General features: G+C 38.5%; 1 protein-coding gene across 2 annotated transcripts in view; it reads right to left on the minus strand.

Annotated features, from left to right (window-relative positions):
- ltbp4 (latent transforming growth factor beta binding protein 4) overlaps positions 1-19,622 on the minus strand; it is a 100,785-nt gene that overhangs the window by 54,415 nt on the left and 26,748 nt on the right. For both annotated transcript variants that reach the window (XM_079873329.1, XM_079873330.1), the window contains exons 5-6: positions 16,863-17,057; positions 3,535-3,762 (exon numbers count right to left, since the gene is read on the minus strand). In XM_079873329.1, coding sequence (XP_079729455.1) covers positions 3,535-3,762; positions 16,863-17,057 — 423 coding nt within the window. The remainder of the gene's footprint in view (positions 1-3,534; positions 3,763-16,862; positions 17,058-19,622) is intronic.

Genomic DNA, 19,622 nt, shown 5'->3' on the forward strand with positions numbered 1-19,622 from the left:
TTACAGCATTTTTACAAAACACAGTTTTTGTCTCCTAAAAGAAAGAATCGATTCTGCCTGAAACGAGTCGTTAGTAATTCAGTCTCACTCTCTGCTGGAACCTGTGTAGGTTTGTAACTAATTTGCATAATGACAGCCCATTGGCTGAACAGCATATCTTAGCTCCGCCCTCAAACACTGCAGTTTGTCTGAGACTGGAAGAGTTTGGTTCGTGTTGTTCATGTGGAGAAGACGCTGTTTTCTGAGACTGATACGGTAAAACCCACGCCATCGTTACTGTTCGTATCACTGTGATCAAGAGCTGAGATTCAGATATGATAATGAGCGTTTGCTTTCTGACCAATCACAGCAGACTGGACCATCTGACCAATCAGGGAAGAGCAGCTCTCAGAGAGGCGGGGTTTAGAGAGACTGAATCTTCGAATGAACCGTTTCAGACACTGTGAGAAAAGAGCTGATGCTGTGATGGATATTATGAGGAAATTAAAGTGTTTTTTGACCATGCATGTAAATCTATTGTAAGAAATTGGCATTTTAGGGTCACTTTAGATTTGTCTTTCATCATGTCTTATCAGCGTCGTGTGCAGAGAGCCTGTGCAGAAGGTTCTGGAGGGCTACAGATGTGGCGCTTGTTCATTATTCTCCCTGCCAAAAAATAAAAATGACCTCACCTGACACTCCCCCATTAAATGACAGATGGAAACTCATTTATCATTACTGCCTGATTAAATAAACCAAAATTAAAAAGTAAACACGCAGTGTTACATCAGCAGAGCCTGTGGAGTGTCACTGAGTGACAGCTGTCAGATTGTGATTATAATGGGAAATACCACAGTTCAGTGGAGTAAAAAAAATATATGGAACTAGTATGTGCTATTTTATCATATGCAAATACTCTTTTATGCTAAGTATAACACAAATACATTTACATATTTATGTGATATAAATTACCCGCAATTTATAATACTAAATTGATATACTTAAAGTCTGCTAAATTGTAACAACTCATTTTTGTGCTTAATGCACTTTAGTTATCCAGAAATAGTGCTGAGGTCCAACTAAAGTTATATTTAGGTACATTTAATTGTGCTAAAGTGGAACTATCTTGCATTTAAAGACTGATATTATACTGAGATCATCCTTACTAATAGAGATATTACAACACATTTTAGGCTTAATATTAAGAAATGTGCATTGTGCAATAAAAAGTACACCGAATAAAGTTTAATTATATTATTTATATCAGTAAGTCTCAAGCGATATGTCAGTAAATATGTTAATGGTTTTAGTATGAAATAAATGCATTTTATATACATTTTGCTATATGTTTTTTTTTCCACTAAGGTTTGGTGAAAAGCATAATAAAAAAAATAAAAACTGCATGTACTCACTACAGAAATAATTCACTTAAAAGAAAATACAAACTCAATGTAATGTTTTCAGACACTTCAGTCCATGTTAATTGCAATTACATAAAAATACATTAAAATTTGTATATTAAATACCTCTTAAAACTTAAATAGGAGTTAAGTACATATTTATATGTACTTTCATAATTACTTCTATTGTCTTTGAAATAGAGTTAACGCATGTATGGTAAACTAAAATATAATTGAATATAATTTCTATCAAAACTTGTGTCATATATTTATTAAATATATTTGTTGTTGCAATTTAGTACATTTAAAAGTAAAAGCATTCAGTAAATAGACATGAAAGTGCACTTAAGTGGTCTTTAATTTCATTATTTGAAATTATCTGCAAATACAGTTACAAAAATATACACTTTCAAGATCTGAAGTCCACAACAAGTGAACATTCAATACAATTAAGCACCCTTTTTTCATGAGGGTCGTGGCTCAAATGCGGCTCGTCAGTCATTGCAATGCAGAAGTCGATGAAAACGCAGCTCTGCCTGATACAACACAACACTCTCACTAAACAACAGGCTCAACTCAACCCAAAACAATTATTATGTGTTATTAGTTTAGTTTAATTACTCTACAATGAAACTGTTAAGAGCTACAGTAAGAAGTACTCTGAAAAATGTCTGTCGTCCTCAAATTTTCACTTAGATGATCTACCTGTAAGAAAGTAACTACTGAAGAAGTGATGCAGGATCATTTCTGGCATCTGTCCTCTTCCCACTCCCTCCTCTTTTTCCTGTCACTCTCCATTACCTCTGGCTAATAAAGAGGCAAAATGCCAAAACACATATATCAAAATGCCATCATGTCTTAGTAAAGGCACAGAGCACCTTTCAGGGTAAAACTCTGTACACATGGTGATTTCCTTGATGTCATTCGGCCTCCCAGTGCAACAAACCCACACAAAACTGGTGACACATCATCTATTCAAGAGCCATGCTCAGATATTCCAGGTGTAACTGACATCTGTGTGATGCATCAGATGCGTTTCTGCTTTAATTCATCACAGGACTCTATATATGAAAAGGCTGGTGCTGCCATTTATGGATCGCATCCAAACTGAGAGCTGCAGCCAAATGAAAACAGAAAATAAATGTCGCCAGTCTGTGACACAGTCATTTTTCACCATCACAACAGTCTGGCTCCATATGTGGCCATGAGTTACACAACAGACTATAGTGCCAGAACACATATTACCCTCCATGACAATCTGAAAAGCTAATTAGGGGTTCAAGCACGAAATGCTGAAACCCTATTGTAATTGTAAGGATTCGTAAAATGCATCGTGCAGGCCAAACCGTAAGGCCTAGAGACGTGAAACCTTTGCATTTGGATGGCTGTAATTGGGTCATTTATAAAATGGGCGTGGCAAAATACACTAAAAAGCCTATAAATCCTAAATGAAAACTCAGAACTTCACAAAAATTGGTGAGCATATGTGACATAACATTATTAATAAGCATGCAAAATTTTATGGAGATCGGACCAAAGGTGGCGCTCTAACAGTTAAAAGGCTTTAAAACCATATATTTCCTATGGTACATTGCCTGTATTGGCTGTAAATGGTGTTTTCCATCTATTATGTCAGTGGTTACATGCTTGCTAAATAAAACTTAATAACTTTTGATGCTTTTGTGCTTAAAGGCCTTAAAGGCCTTAAATGCTTGAACCCCGATAAATGCTGCTTGCAGCTTTAATTTTATGTTGTCATTCGGTAAGTCTTAACATTGTAATGCATTTCATTGTCTATAAAGATAAAGTTCAACATGTGCAAATGGTAATGTTGTAAAAGGTTTGATGAAACTTGTTAAAATAGGGACTATTTATACATAATTTGGCAAAAAAAAAGAAGTAAAAAGTGTTCAGTTCACTTAAAAAAAAATGAGTAAACCCGTTGCCTTCAAATTATTAAGTAAATAAACTTAATGCTTAATTGGAAAAAAATAAGTTATGTGAACTTGACAATTCCACATTACTTAATTTTTTTGATTAAGCATGAAGTTTATTTACTTTTTTTAAGTAAGTGAACTGAACACTTTTTACAGTGGAATTTAATTCAGTCGTTTAATTGCATGTTATTTACACTGAAATGAACCAGGCCTCTCACCATTGGTGTTGATCAGCTCTGGCGTCTGTAGAGGCAAGATGTACTCGGACGTCATCGGCTGATTGGCTGAATCCACAGCGCTTCCCGCTGGTTTCTCAATGTGATTGGTGAAGGAGGAGGAGGAGTGGATGGGGATGTGGCAGAACTTCCCGGTGAAGTTCGGCGGGCAGTGGCATTGATCCTTCTGTACACACACTCCTCCGTTCTTACACAACAGCGGACACAAGACTGAGAGAGAGAGAGAGAGAGAGAGAGAGAGAGAGAGAGACAGAGTCAATGACTTCATCCATCACTCATCAACATGAGAAAGAAATTACGCTATTATTGTTCTAAAAACCACAACAGCTCAATAATGTTTTCATGAAAGGCACATAACAGACAGCATTGCAATAGTGTGTCTTTGAATGGATGTTGTTAACACGTTACGAGTCTCTCAAAATGGAGAGTTTCTATAAAAAAAGCAACAATTTTATTTCATTAGTGACCTCAGCATGCCTTCCATATCATATGTCTGTACTGTAATTTATATATTTGGAAAGCTTAGACCAGGCTCATGCCTAAAAAAAAAAAAAACGAAAATAAATGTACCATGTGAGAGAGAAATAGAGAGAGAGTTGATCTTTTTGCAGTATTCATCTGCAATCGCTCAAGTAATCTCTAGATCCAAACACATCTGTCAAACAAACAGAATGCAGAAGAAGAGCTGCTAAAACAACAGCAAACAAAGAAAGAGAGAGAGAGAGAGAGAGAGAGAGAGAGAGAGAGAGAGAGAGAGAGAGAGAGAGAGAGAGAGAGAGAGAGAGAAGGAAAGAAAACAAGCCTCCAGACTGAAAACTGTTATTCAACATCAAATCGAATCACATTTCTAATGTTATTTTCCAACCCTTCCACTCCAATAACGTCATAAAGAACAGTTTTCACGTCTAAGCAATTCCTGATCAAATCAAAGCCTGCACTATATATTTGTATTATTTTAAATACAGTGTTGTCCTGTGACCACATTGAAAATCTGGGATTCAAAATCAGATTTAATCCTGAAAAAAAGTAAAACAAATGGTGTAAAATACAGTGTTTTTCACTAGCAGTCTCACTCACTTTTAGATCCAACCATATGTCAGATTATTCCTATCAAAAGTTGACATGAAAGTTTTGTAATCCACATCATTTAATTACTTCAGAGCAGAATTTATTTCTGCAGATAAAAATCATGTCTAATGTCCCAGACACAGGGGCGGTGCAGCCGCCATTATAAAACAAATTTAACAAGCACGTAAAGTACTTCCCTTTAGTTATTTTAGTTCTTAACTAAACTAATGCATGAAAAACAACACACTGTTTGGGACTTTTAGCAGGAATGAAGTGCACTGAGACTATGACAAACAATATATTATCTTTATTTCTTTAGAGTAAACACACACAAACAGAAAGGAGACGGTTGAGATCTGCCGTCGTTGGCTGACCCGTTTCCCCAGCTGTCGGTGACAAGAGTTTATGAGTGTGTGATGTGAGAAATCTGTGCAGCTTAGTTTTGGGACTTTGGGATGCTGAGGTCACACACACACACACACACACACACACACACACACACACACACACACACACACACACACACACACACACACACACACACACACACACACACACACACACACACACACACACACACACACACACACACACACACATCTATTAGCCAGGGTTTAGCGGAAGCTGAACAGCATCCAGACTCCACACAGATCCATCATGTTTACGGCCGGGTCAAATTCGTTAAAAGATTCGTTAAAGCCACATTACTTTAAAACACTTTTGTGGTCGTATTATATTATTGCTAGAAAACAGCTAAACATCAAATGATAAATCCAACATGATTGACAAACATATACAAATAAGTATGCAAATCATAAATGGGAGGCGGACCCTATGGAGACTATGTCAACGTCTGCCGTTGATTATAGCAAAGTAAAAGGCTTTCGGAACGGGCACAATCACACAATCCTGTGAACTTTTTTCCAAACTGTTTGAATCCCTGCGGAAAAACACTTCACTAGATCTTCTGCTGAAGAGCATTTGAGCATCTACTGCGATCATAAATGAGCTGTTGCTCTGTGACTTCAGGCCGGTAAAGCCACATTCTTCGCACAGGAAAATAAATCTAAAGCATCAGAATGATCTGCGGTTTGAAGGATGTTTCTTGGAGGATCTGGTTTTTGGATGTTGTCAATAGACCAGTGAATTGTTTAGACATTTTAGTCCAACAGGACTTCTTAGTTTCCAGCTCTGTATCAGAGTAAATCCATTCTCATCACAGAATCTGGTATTTGTCACATGTTGTCGGCACATTACGCATAATCACATTTCTCATTACACAGATTTCTCCTAAGGGAGATAATAAAGGTTAACTAACAATCAAAGAACTAATAAGTGAAATACTGTGCATGACCGTGATGAGAAAGAAGCGTGCTTAATCATATTGGATGTGCACTTGTACTTCAATTCTTAAAGGATTAGTTCACTTTCAAAAAAATGTTGCTGATAATTTACTCACCCCGATGTCATCCAAGGTATCATGTCTTTCTTTCTTCAGTCGAAAAGAAATGAAGGTTTTTGAGGAAAACATTCCAGGATTTTTCTACACAGAATGGACTTCAATGGCAACCAACTATACCAATGTTCACAGAAGGTTCAAATGTCTCAATGCAGCTTCAAAAGTCTCGACACGATCCCAGTCGAAAAATAAGAGTCTTATCCAGCGAAACGATGCATCATTTTCTAAAAAAAATAAAATAATACTTTTTAACCACGAATGCTCGTCGTGTACCATCTCTGAGATGCGCCACGCATTGCGTCATCACGTTGGAAAGGTCACGCGTCTCGTCATCTATCTAAGTTATTTGTCTGTGTTCTCCGGTTCAGAAAGGAAGGGAAGAGCGAAAAAAATCTCATTTTCTCCTCCAACTTCAAAATCGTCCGACATCTTTGTTTTAATTTATTATTATTGACTGAAGAAAGAAAGACATGGATATCTTGGATGACATCGGGATGAGCAAATTATCAGCAAAAATTTGTTTGAAAGTGAACTAATCCTTTAAGAATCCTCCTTCAGGGAACGGGGGTTACAATAGTAACACACTTTGTAACAGGCACGGCGTTATGGGTGGGCCGGGCGGGTCTGGGACCACCCACTTTTCAACAGGCCCACCCAAAAGTTTCCTTAAAAACATTTTTTAACTTTTAATATATTTTAATTTTGTCAAGAATTATTAAAAGATGGCAAATAAGCTCAAAATTTGTGCAAAAATGTTCAAAGTTTCATAGCTTAAGACGTCCTCCCTATTATAAACGAAGCATTTATTTAATCGAGCTCTAAGAAAAGCTCTAAAAAACTTAAAACAATTAAACAGAATTGTGAAATATTTGGCTTCATGTTTTGGGGATATATTAGATTAGAACCAAGGAGAACGACTGCGGATAGGATAGGCACCAAAACTTTTTACAACGCAACAAAATATTTAAAAAGCATCAAGCTATTAAAATCTCTATTATGTAAGCACAATAACATAGTCAGGCATTTTTATTAGGTTAAACAGTGATTTGATAACGTTTTTCATTTAAGGTTTCCCATCCAAAACTGGAATCCTGGCGCAGTGCCTGCTTTGTAATAGTGTCAAATTTAACATTTCACTTTAAAAGTGCATTTTAAATGATGTTTTAATAATATTTTATTGTGCTTTAAAGAAGTACACTTATTTTGAACATATATTTTAGCCATATTTCAAATACAATAGAAGTAAATATAAAATTACATATAAAGACGTACTGAAGTCCTACTTAAGTGGGTCTAAAAAACACTCTTAAAGCGTAACTCTCACCAAAATGCAACCTAGGGTCTTTTTGTTAATCTACCCGAGGCAAACTTTCATTTAAAATCATAATTAGAATGAAAATGCCACTTTTAAGTTTGACCGTATTTTAGTTTTCGGTCAAATTGCCGTTTGAATGGGAGTGCTTGGGGCACGACTATGATAGTATCAAACTCGCTATTTTTAAAACACTAAAAAGGCTCGACACAACATGAAACTGTGCTGGAAGTATCACCAGGGGCTCTACACATGAACTCCAGCATTGAGAACAGTGTTTGTGTACACAGAGTTTACTAAAAAGAAAGGTTTTGAGCAACTCTCTGTAAATGTGTCCACCGGCATTATGACAGTCAAAAATAGTCGATCTCCGAATGCAACGTAACAGGGAGGAGAGTAAAGATGGAAAGCTCCTAAAGCTTAGTTCCATATAAATTCACGGATAATTTGTTGTTTTGTCGTTAGTGAAAATCAAAATTGACATTGTATTTGAAAAAGGATGCTCATATAAGAAGCAATACTAAAATTCAGAGTCAGTTAATTCGCATTCGGAGATAGAAGTGCTTATGCTTATGCTTTTAAACGAAAGTTCGCCTCGGATAGATTAAGAAAAAGACCCTAGGTTGCATTTTGGCGAGAGTTACCCTTTAAGTTCAACTAATTGTACTTATATATATATATAGTATAGTATAGTATAACATATATGACCAGTAACAAACTATCTAAAAGCAGATTCAGTTAGTGTCTAATGAACAAACGCACAAGATAATTATGGAGATGATCTCATGAGCTGTATACTAACCATTACATTGTACTTTATACATATTAAACTGTATAGTAACACAGACCACTATGGATGTAAATGAGAAAGCGAGGGGTGTGTGAGATCGGCGTTGTTTAGAGATGATGGGGAGAGGTGTGTAGGTTTGCAGATGACTGAGCTTTGGTGTGTTTGGACGAGAGCTTGATCTTCAGCTCATCCGCCTAAACACCAACAGCTGGAAACACACTTGCACTTCATTACGTTAAAGCTGAGAATCTCCAGTACCTTCTCATTTTCTAGCTTTCCACCTTCATTTCTGGACCACAGATATTCTGTTTTGAAACTTACGAGGGTTCGGATAAATACTGGCTCCGTCCAGATAACAGGAAGAAATATCTACGCTTTCAGTGAGGGGGGAAATATGTAAATGAAATTCTTTTGAAATGATGAAAGGTCAGGAATACACTGCTCGACTGAAACAACACGATGATAAAACTCGTGACAGGACATGAATGGAAGAAAAAGCCATTTTCATTGGAGACGGTCCAAGCTCTCATTTGCACTTCAAAGATTCATTCAGAGAATCTGCAATCTTCAGCTTAAATGAAGAGATCCTGCTAGTCATGGGCGGATCAGTTTAAGGGTTGTGTTTAAAACTGGAAAGTCTCAAATTAGACATATGAATGCTTTCATAAAAAACTAGTTTGGAATAAGAGTCTCAAGAGAGGATTGTATCAACACATACACACATATGAACTTCAAAGCTGACTGCATTAACACTCGAGTCAAAGGCAGAAGTATTTAGATGTAAATTAAAGACACATGATGCTCTGGACTGGACTAGAGAAAGCTGCGAATCAATTCATTTCAATGCAGAAAGTGAGTCACCATCTGAAACATGCTGACGGAGGGATTCGCTGACCAATGAGAATATATATTGAGGCTATATACTGCCATTGTATAAAGACTCTCTTGCACTTTGTGAGACAAACTATAAACATTATTAAGACAACATGTTATTGACAGAATTACAGGCTTTTATATAAAGGTGAATCAAATATATTTTCTGAAAACTAAGAGAAACAAGACAGACATTTTCAACTTATAAATATTTACCTTAAAGTCTCATGTGGTTAAAATCAAGATTTTAATGTTGTTTATATGTCTATGTGGTGTGTTAATATGCTTTAAGACAAACCATGTGCAAATTCACACCAATGCTGAGTATTTTCTCTGTAAAGACAGTCTCAAAAACACGCTTTGAAATCGCTGGTGTTTCTGACGTCACAAACTACCTTGTAACCAATCAGATCAACGTGTGATCGTCAGCGAGTGGATCTCTGAGCTGAGTGAGTGAGTGGAGGCGGGGCTCATTTGCATATTCATAGAACCGCGCATACTAAATGAGGCAAGGGTGACGAGTTACATTCAAGATATTTTAAGGCATGAAGAATTTTTTTTAAATGTTTAAATATGTCATTTTGGTGATCAAAGATGAGTTTAAGGGATACAATTATTGACTACGGGAAACTAATGTTTAACAATTATTTTACAGATTTTAGCAGTTTTGGAAAGCTACTATTTATTGAAAATAATTCTATTGAAAAGCGCTGCACAAATAAAAGTGAATTCAATTGAAAATGTCTCCCTTGTTTCTCTTAGGTATATATATACACTCACCTAAAGGATTATTAGGAACACCATACTAAAACTGTGTTTGACCCCCTTTCGCCTTCAGAACTGCCTTAATTCTACGTGGCATTGATTCAACAAGGTGCTGAAAGCATTCTTTAGAAATGTTGGCCCATATTGATAGGATAGCATCTTGCAGTTGATGGAGATTTGTGGGATGCACATCCAGGGCACGAAGCTCCCGTTCCACCACATCCCAAAGATGCTCTATTGGGTTGAGATCTGGTGACTGTGGGGGCCATTTTAGTACAGTGAACTCATTGTCATGTTCAAGAAACCAATTTGAAATGATTCGAGCTTTGTGACATGGTGCATTAAGCCCCGTTCACACTACAAGCGACTTTGTCGCTGCATGTCGCAAGTGGCTGGCGGTGAGGTCGCTAGTGGGCGTTCCCACTACTGGTTGCCTAGTAATGTTTATGAGTGACATTCACAGTTGTAGACAACAAATCTGTTTTCTTGCAGTTACAAGCTAACATTTTGGAAGGAAAAGTTTAAATATAAATGGAATCAGTACATAAAATGCATAATATTAAAGATTAATGAGAAACAGCGAGTGCTCTTTGCTATCGCGGCTATTTAACTGCAGCAAATGGGCAAATACTGTTTTTTCTGAGTTCACGAAACCATTCAGGCTCGGAGTCAGCACGGCAAATACCACTGTATGTACACAGAGACATATCATACTATATTGGACAGTTTCTGACTGCTAAAATAAACTTCTCAATCATCTTGCCTCGGCACTGAAGAGTGATGGATCATGCGCGCCCTACTGACTTCACTCCGATTGGTTGTCGCTCCCGAAAGTCGCTCTTCATTTGCATAAAGTTGAACAGATCTCAACTTTGTCGCGTCGCCAGACACGCCCCATCCAGTCGCCAACGGTCGGCGACCGTGCGTGTCACCGGATGTCGACCGCTCCCCATTAAAAATGAATGGTATCGCGTCGCTTGGTCGCGTGTAGTGTGAACGTAGCTTTATCCTGCTGGAAGTAGCCATCAGAGGATGGGTACATGGTGGTCATAAAGGCATGGACATGGTCAGAAACAATGCTCAGGTAGGCCGTGCCATTTAAACGATGCCCAATTGGCACTAAGGGGCCTAAAGCGTGCCAAGAAAACATCCCCCACACCATTACACCACCACCACCAGCCTGCACAGTGGTAACAAGGCATGACGGATCCATGTTCTCATTCTGTTTACGCCAAATTCTGACTCTACCATCTGAATGTCTCAACAGAAATCGAGACTCATCAGACCAGGCAACATTTTTCCAGTCTTCAACTGTCCAATTTTGGTGAGCTTGTGCAAATTGTAGCCTCTTTTTCCTATTTGTAGTGGAGATGAGTGGTACCCGGTGGGGTCTTCTGCTGTTGTAGCCCATCCGCCTCAAGGTTGTGCGTGTTGTGGCTTCACAAATGCTTTGCTGCATACCTCGGTTGTAACGAGTGGTTATTTCAGTCAAAGTTGCTCTTCTATCAGCTTGAATCAGTCGGCCCATTCTCCTCTGACCTCTAGCATCAACAAGGCATTTTCGCCCACAGGACTGCCGCATACTGGATGTTTTTCCCTTTTCACACCATTCTTTGTAAACCCTAGAAATGGTTGTGCGTGAAAATCCCAGTAACTGAGCAGATTGTGAAATACTCAGACCGGCCCGTCTGGCACCAACAACCATGCCACGCTCAAAATTGCTTAAATCACCTTTCTTTCCCATTCTGCCATTCAGTTTGGAGTTCAGGAGATTGTCTTGACCAGGACCACACCCCTAAATGCATTGAAGCAACTGCCATGTGATTGGTTGATTAGATAATTGCATTAATGAGAAATTGAACAGGTGTTCCTAATAATCCTTTAGGTGAGTGTATATATATATATATATATATATATATATATATATACTGTATATATATATATATTATTATTATTATTATTATTATTATTATTTATTAATATCAATGTTAAAAACAGATGCACTGCTTCATATTTTTGTGGAAACAGTGAAATATTTTTTTTCAGGATTCTTTGATGAATAGAAATTTCAAAAGAACTACATATATTTCTAAATGTGTTTATAAAAGTATTAATTTCTTAAAAAATAAATAAATATTATTATCATATTATTACTATGCATCATAGTAAAAACTAAAGTAATAATGATCTTTAAAACGGCATAAAGGCAGTACGAAAATATTAAATATCATAAATTTTCCAAAGACCCGATAGCAACCCCCCACCAGGTTTTTTGGGAAACCTGCTTTAGTGATTACATGCCTTTGTGGAGTCCTGCAAAAGTCATGACAAAAGCATATAAAGCTATACACCAGGGTTCAAAAGTTTGCTGTGCAGAATTACAAATCTCTCTGCAACCCATTAACACACATGAATATACTTCACCTAATGTCAACGCGTGATTGCATGGAAGAAGTTTTCCATATCGTGACAACTAGAACGACACAAGAACCAAAAGCTGAATCTTTTATGAAACATCCACACATATGTACAGTAAATGCACGATAACACACATGTTGTGAACGCCCCCGATAGGCTCTGGCTCTCTGCCATCGTCCAGATGTTTCAGGGCCCTGAGGTCCATTGCAGGTAAAATAATTAACCCTCAGAGATACGGCACACATGAGCGGAGTGAGAAGAAATAGCTGCTTGATTTTTCTTCCGCTTCACCCTTTCTCCACTGATTTCAGCTGAAGCAGATGAAGGACTGCATGCTTTTATTTGGCACCATGTGTTCGCCTCTCTGTTCATCCAAAACCCACAGCCTGCTATTGGAGGAGACTTACCACCAGCCCTACACACACGTGCCTCAGATCGCTTGCAGATGTATTCATCCATACATTAACTCATCTTTATTCTGAAACTAAGGCATCCAGACTAAAAAATAAAGAAATATTTAAGAGCCAGATGACTTCTTAGTTACTAATTTACGGTTGAGAGTTGTTCAGAAGTGCTTCAGTTCATTGAGCTCGATGGTGTTTTATGCCCCCAATGGCTCCTTAGAGGCAGCTAACCCTACCCTCAACCTTAAACCTACCCATCCCCTCGCTGCCTGGAAGGCGACGTTGGGGGCATAAAACACCAAAGACCGTTCATTGAGCTTCTCACTTTGTGTTGCGATGGAGGTATATTTTAATAGAGACTATGACTAGTTTTTTTTCCAAGATGTACAGTAAGTGCCCATATTATGGCATTTTAAAGATTCCTAATTTTGTTTTAGCAGTCTCCTATACCTCTTTTCTAACAGAGTCATGAAACACTTCGATCAACTAGTCTCTCTAAACCCCGCCTCTCTGAGAGCTGCTCTCTGATTGGTCAGATGGTCAAGTCTGCTGTGATTGGTCGGAAACCAAACGCTCATTATCATATCTGAATCTCAGTTCTTGATCACAGTGATATGAACAGTAACGATGGCGTGGGTTTTACCGTATCAATCTCATCAAAGTGGATTTGCTTTGTCAGCAGAAAACAGCGTCTTCTCGACATGAACAACACGAACTAAACTCTTCCAGTCTCAGATACACTACAGTGTTTGAGGGCGGAGCTAAAAGACGCTGCTCAGCCAATCAATACCACAGGCTGGCATTATGCAAATGTGTTACATTGTTACACTGTAACAGGGAGTGAGACTGGAATTACTGATGACTCGTTTCAAGCAGTGCAGAATCACTTCTTTCTTTTGGGAGACAAAAACTCCATTTAATCTGCACTTTGACCTTTTAAATTCACACACAGCTTTATTACAGGTGAGATTCAGAGCAACTTAACTACATCAGAAAAGACACACATATGAGCTGCTTATGTGATGCAAACATCAAAATGTACGTGTTTACAAATCACACACTATGGTTAAAGTATGTTGAGGTCATAACATAGCATTGTGCATTCAAGTCAATAAGTCTTCATTAATGAATAATCTGTCCATGTAATCATAATTTGAATTAAAGTAGTTGGTGTTTTACTGCCTCTAGTGTTCATTTCAGTTCATTTTCAATTATTGCCACTGTGTGTGTGTGTGTGTGTGTGTGTGTGTGTGTGTGTGTGTGTGTGTGTGTGTGTGTGTGTGTGTGTGTGTGTGTGTGTGTGTGTGTGCGTGCGTGCGTGTGTGTGTGTGTGTGTGTGTGACCATATTAGTCACAGTCTTGAGCTCTGAAATCTCCACCACATGACATCAATTAGGTGTAGATGAAATGCTTCCAGGCCAAAGGAAGCAAAATCCAGAAAAAACACAACTAACAATCCCACATGGATCCACAGAAAGTGACTAGGAGCAACAGAATAGCGGAGACAAATGTGTCTAATCAGAATCTAATCCACGGAGATGAATGCATATTTATATAAATAGTTATATAAAGAGCTCTGAATCATTGTTTTCAGCTCCCCCACAGCGGCCGAACTTTCACTATGCGTTTACAATCACTACCAAGAAAGATTCGCATCGTTCTCGTTGTCATAATTCAGCCGTCAAATGACTCAAAGAGCGAAATTACAACCAGCGCTCTGGCCTGGTGCCAGTGCCAGACTGACCGTGAAGTCACTGAAAAAGACGTAGCCTCCACCATCCATTCGCTCAACTAAAAAGAGGCTTTGACAGCATGGGCGGAGGTTTCCAAGACTGATAAATGAGTTGCATATTTCTCAGAACTTGAAGCCAACGCCATTCCTTCGATGCCACAAACACGGCATGCGTGTTTATGCCCGTTTATCGCCGAACAGCTTGAGCTGGACGCTGGAGAATGTGTATAAATCATCTCCAGCTTTTATGTAAGAAGAAGCGTGTTTACCAGACTAAAACACAAATGTATAACATTTATCAGAGGAAGCTTTGCTGTGTGATAAGTTCATAATGAGTTTCTCTTGATGGAGATTACAGGCAGTGCTTGTATAAATAGGTCACGATGTTACTGGATTGTTGGAGCTGATTTTCTCTTGGACACGAAGCAAGAGTCGAATAGGAAACAGGTCCCGGGTGGAAACTGAAGTCAAGAGGAGTGTACAAGCCTTACGTAAACGTACCGTGGTACAAGCTGGGATTCACCACACACGTTTGCCTTGCCTTGCCTTGCGCTCAGAATGCAGAATCCAAGGCTGGTTTATGATGGTTAGAGATGGTTTGGTTCCGGTCTTGCAGATGAACCAGCATAATACCATCTTACTTTTATATATAACATATCAATGAATAATTATGTCATGGTATTTGCATTGCACTCCAAAGCACTTAAAAATACCATGTTGTTGTTGATGTTGTAGTTGTTAATGAATTTAGGGTAACACTTTATTTTACAGTGTCCTTGTTACATGTTACATGCACTTGCTAACAGTAAATTATGCATAATTACATGCAACTAACCCTCAACCAAACCCTAGTCCTGCCCTAACCCTATAGTAAGTACATGTAGTTAACTAATATTACTCAGTACTTAGATATATAATTACACTGTAACAATGACACCTTAAAATAAAGTGAAACCGAATTTAGATTTGATAGATCACTCCTTGAAAAATATCAAGACAATACCATGAAAATACCATGGAATTTTTGTTGTTGCACATTTGCATGGATATTTGGACACTAGCATTAAAATGCTTTGGTAATACCACAGTATTTTTTTCTTTACTTTTAAATACCATGGTATATCAGTATGTGATCAGTACTAAGGTATAGATCAGAAAATGACATTGAACATTGAAAAATGTCAAAAACAAACACATTTTCACATAAAATAAATGAAATATTACTAATTTTCATATTTGATTAGTGACCTAGAACTAGTGGAGAATATTGAGGAGTTTTATGAACAATTTAAATTAGATTTTGAACCCCAGATTTTCAATGAGATCTCAGACTTTTGGACCCCACTGTAACACATTCATGAGAAAACAGGGAAATAAACAGACGCCAGCAGAGAGAAGAAGAAGAGCCAGAGGAGCTCGGGTCAGGCTCTCCATCTCTCCGTGAGGAGTCAGGGATGAGCTCCTGAAGAGCAGCAGACACAACAGATGCTTCAACACACACACACACCGCTCGTAAATACTTTCAGATGGATGTCTTACACACCTGCAGGTCTGTGCATGTACATTTGGGCTGTGTGTGTGTGTGTGTGTGTGTGTGTGTGTGTGTGTGTGTGTGTGTGTGTGTGTGTGTGTGTGTGTGTGTGTGTGTGTGTGTGTGTGTGTGTGTGTGTGTGTGTGTGTGTGTGATCCTGGTATTCCCTACATTATGGGGACCAAATGTCCCCACAACAATAGTAATACCAGTAAACTTTGACCTCTTGGGGACCAGTTTTTTTTGTCCCCATGAGGATGAAGCTTAGTGTTTTATTAATTTATAATATATATGTAACTATATACCATATATGTATATGTATATATATATATATATATATATATATATATATATACATATATATATGAAGATTTCAGATGCAAAAGCCTCTAAGTGCCATCTGAAATTTTCTTCTAGAATGATCATTTTTATCAAGTTCATATATTTAAATTCAATAATTTCACTTAAATGGCAGTGAAGATTACCTATTCATTGTCATTTAAGTGAAATTACTGAACTTAAATATACAAGCTTGATAAAAATGATCATTCTATAAGAAAATTTCAGATGGCACTTAGAGGCTTTTGCATCTGAACTCTTCATATATATATATATGTGTTATATAAATAAAATAATATTTTTATTTATATTATTATAAATTTAGTATGCAAGGGATCAAATTCCAACCTACTATATTAAAACAATGTTTTTAAAATAAATAAATAAAGTCTTTATTTTTTATAAAGTCTCTATTTTATTTAAATGTTTTTTTTTATATATATATTTCAAGAAAAATATATAGTAGATGAGGATTTGAAACCTTTCACACTAAACTGAAATTACACAGCTGGTCTAACACATTTTTCAAAAAGTGTTTTTTGTGTGTGTCTTTGATCCATCTCTTCCAGGATGCCACTAGTGTGTGTGTGTGTGTGTGTGTGTGTGTGCATGTACTCACACACTCTGAATCCGGACCCAGGCGGCGTCTGTCCTCCCTGCTCGCTGTTGTAGATGGTGGTGATGTTCCCGCGCTCACAGTAGTTGGTGCAGCGTCCCTGTGTGCAGCGCAGCCGGCAGACGGTGGGGGTGAAGAGCACTTTAATCCGCTCGGGACCCCCGTGTGCGAACGAGGATGAGGAGCGCTGAGCGACGGCTAGACAGAGACACAGGGCAAAGCCAGAGAAGAGCAGGACAGTCAGTCTGTGAGGACGCATGGCGAATCCTGTTCACATCACGCACACATGACACAGGAGGAGTCTTTTTCTTGGATTGTCCCAGCAAATATCCCAACTAGTGCACAAAAATTATGTGTTTGCCCAGATATCGGGTCTGCCAAACACACCTGTGTGTGTGTGTGTGTGTGTGTTTGTGTATGTGCTCAGAAAGCCGTTTGTTAAGGAGTCGAGAGCTGTCCTGATGTTTGAAGGTGCTGTTGCAAGCAAACTCTCGGGTCCATCTAGCTCTCGTTCTGCTCTGCGCTCACACACACACACACACACTGACAGGCTTCCCAATGCGCAGAACTTTCTCTGTCACATGAGCAGGAGAGACCGGAGTGGGCGGTGAAAGAGAGAAAACTAGTGAGGGGGGGAGAGAGAGACTTTGAGTCTCTGGCTTTGCACACGGGGGTGAGGTCAGCGCCGTTTAATGTGTGTGTGTGTGTGTGTGTACCGGGGGCTTGTAGATGAAGGGAGGGGTGTATTTTTCTTTCACTCTGCATTTTCAACACTGTCATTTGGCAAGCTTTAACTGTTCCCCTGCAGTGTGCTCTGGACACTGAGGAAACGCTCAGCGAGAATTAATCATTTACTCACCTTCATGACTTTACTTCTTCTGGGGAACACAAAAGGAGTCATTTTGAAGAATGCTCACACTGCTCTTTTACAGAAGTTGAATGCCGATCTGTGTTATTTTAGTATCATTCAGATACTATTATAGTTTTTATTAATATTTTGAATTAGGTTTTATTTTTATATTTTACCTTTTCATTATAATTTTACTTAATGTTTTAGTTATTTCATTGCATATTTTGTCATTTTTTGTATTGTTTTTTTTTACAGTATATATTTTATATTCATTTTTATTTCAGTTAATGTTTACTGTATTTAAAGCAACAAAAATATTTTTTGTGGATATAGTTTTAGTTTCAGTAAACTATAAAAACCCTGAAGTGGACAAAATGACAATTTTAAGTATCCATAAAGAACCATAAAGTATCATATATGACGTCCATAGGGCTTTACTGTATATCCCAAGACATCTGAAGTCATACGATAGATACTTTGAAACAATTATCACTCAGAAATTATGTAATGTTTGACAATTTTCACATATAATTACAAAGAAACGCCACTGAAAAACGCCATGAAAGTCTGAAATAGTATATTTTAACAGTTCCTTTTTTTCCACTTGGTCTTGTAAAATCGTGATACAGTGGGGAGAACAAGTATTTGATAAACTGACGATTTTGCATGTTTTCCTACTTACAAAGCATGTAGAGGTCTGTAATTTTTATCATAGGTACTCTTTAACTGTGAGTGACGGAATCTAAAACAAAAATCCAGAAAATCACATTGTATGATTTTTAAGTAATTAATTTGCATTTTATTGCATGACATAGGTATTTGATCACCTACCAACCAGTAAGAATTCCGGCTCTCACAGACCTGTTAGTTTTTCTTTAAGAAGCCCTCCTGTTCTCCACTCATTACCTGTATTAACTGCACCTGTTTGAACTCGTTACCTGTATAAAAGACACCTGTCCACACACTCAATCAAACAGACTCCAACCTCTCCACAATGGCCAAGACCAGAGAGCTGTGTAAGGACATCAGGGATAAAATTGTAAACCTGCACAAGGCTGGGATGAGTACAGGACAAGAGGCAAGCAGCTTGGTGAGAAGGCAACAACTGTTGGCGCAATTATTAGAAAATGGAAGTTCAAGATGACGGTCAATCTCCCTCGGTCTGCGGCACCATGCAAGATCTCACCTCGTGGGGCATCAATGATCATGAGGAAGGTGAGGGATCAGCCCAGAACTACATGGAAGGACCTGGTCAATGACCTGAAGAGAGCTGGGACCACAGTCTCAAAGAAAACCATTAGTAACACACTACACCGTCATGGATTAAAATCCTGCAGCGCACGCAAGGTCCCCCTGTTTAAGCCAGCGCATGTCCAGGCCCGTCTGAAATTTGCCAATGACCATCTGGATGATCCAGAGGAGGAATGGGAGAAGGTCATGTGGTCTGATGAGACAAAAATAGATCTTTTTGGTCTAAACTCCACTCGCCGTGTTTGGAGAAAGAAGAAGGATGAGTACAACCCCAAGAACACCATCCCAACCGTGAAGCATGGAGGTGGAAACATCATTCTTTGGGGATGCTCTTCTGCAAAGGGGACAGGACGACTGCACCGTGTTGAGGGGAGGATGGATGGGGCCATGTATCGTGAGATCTTGGCCAACAACCTCCTTCCCTCAGTAAGAGCATTGAAGATGGGTCGTGGCTGGGTCTTCCAGCATGACAACGACCCGAAACACACAGCCAGGGCAACTAAGGAGTGGCTCCGTAAGAAGCATCTCAAGGTCCTGGAGTGGCCTAGCCAGTCTCCAGACCTGAACCCAATAGAAAATCTTTGGAGGAAGCTGAAAGTCCGTATTGCCCAGCGACAGCCCCGAAACCTGAGGGATCTGGAGAAGGTCTGTATGGAGGAGTG

This window comes from Squalius cephalus (genome assembly GCF_949319135.1).
Source record: "Squalius cephalus genome assembly, chromosome: 6".
NCBI classification, from domain to species: domain Eukaryota; kingdom Metazoa; phylum Chordata; class Actinopteri; order Cypriniformes; family Leuciscidae; genus Squalius; species Squalius cephalus.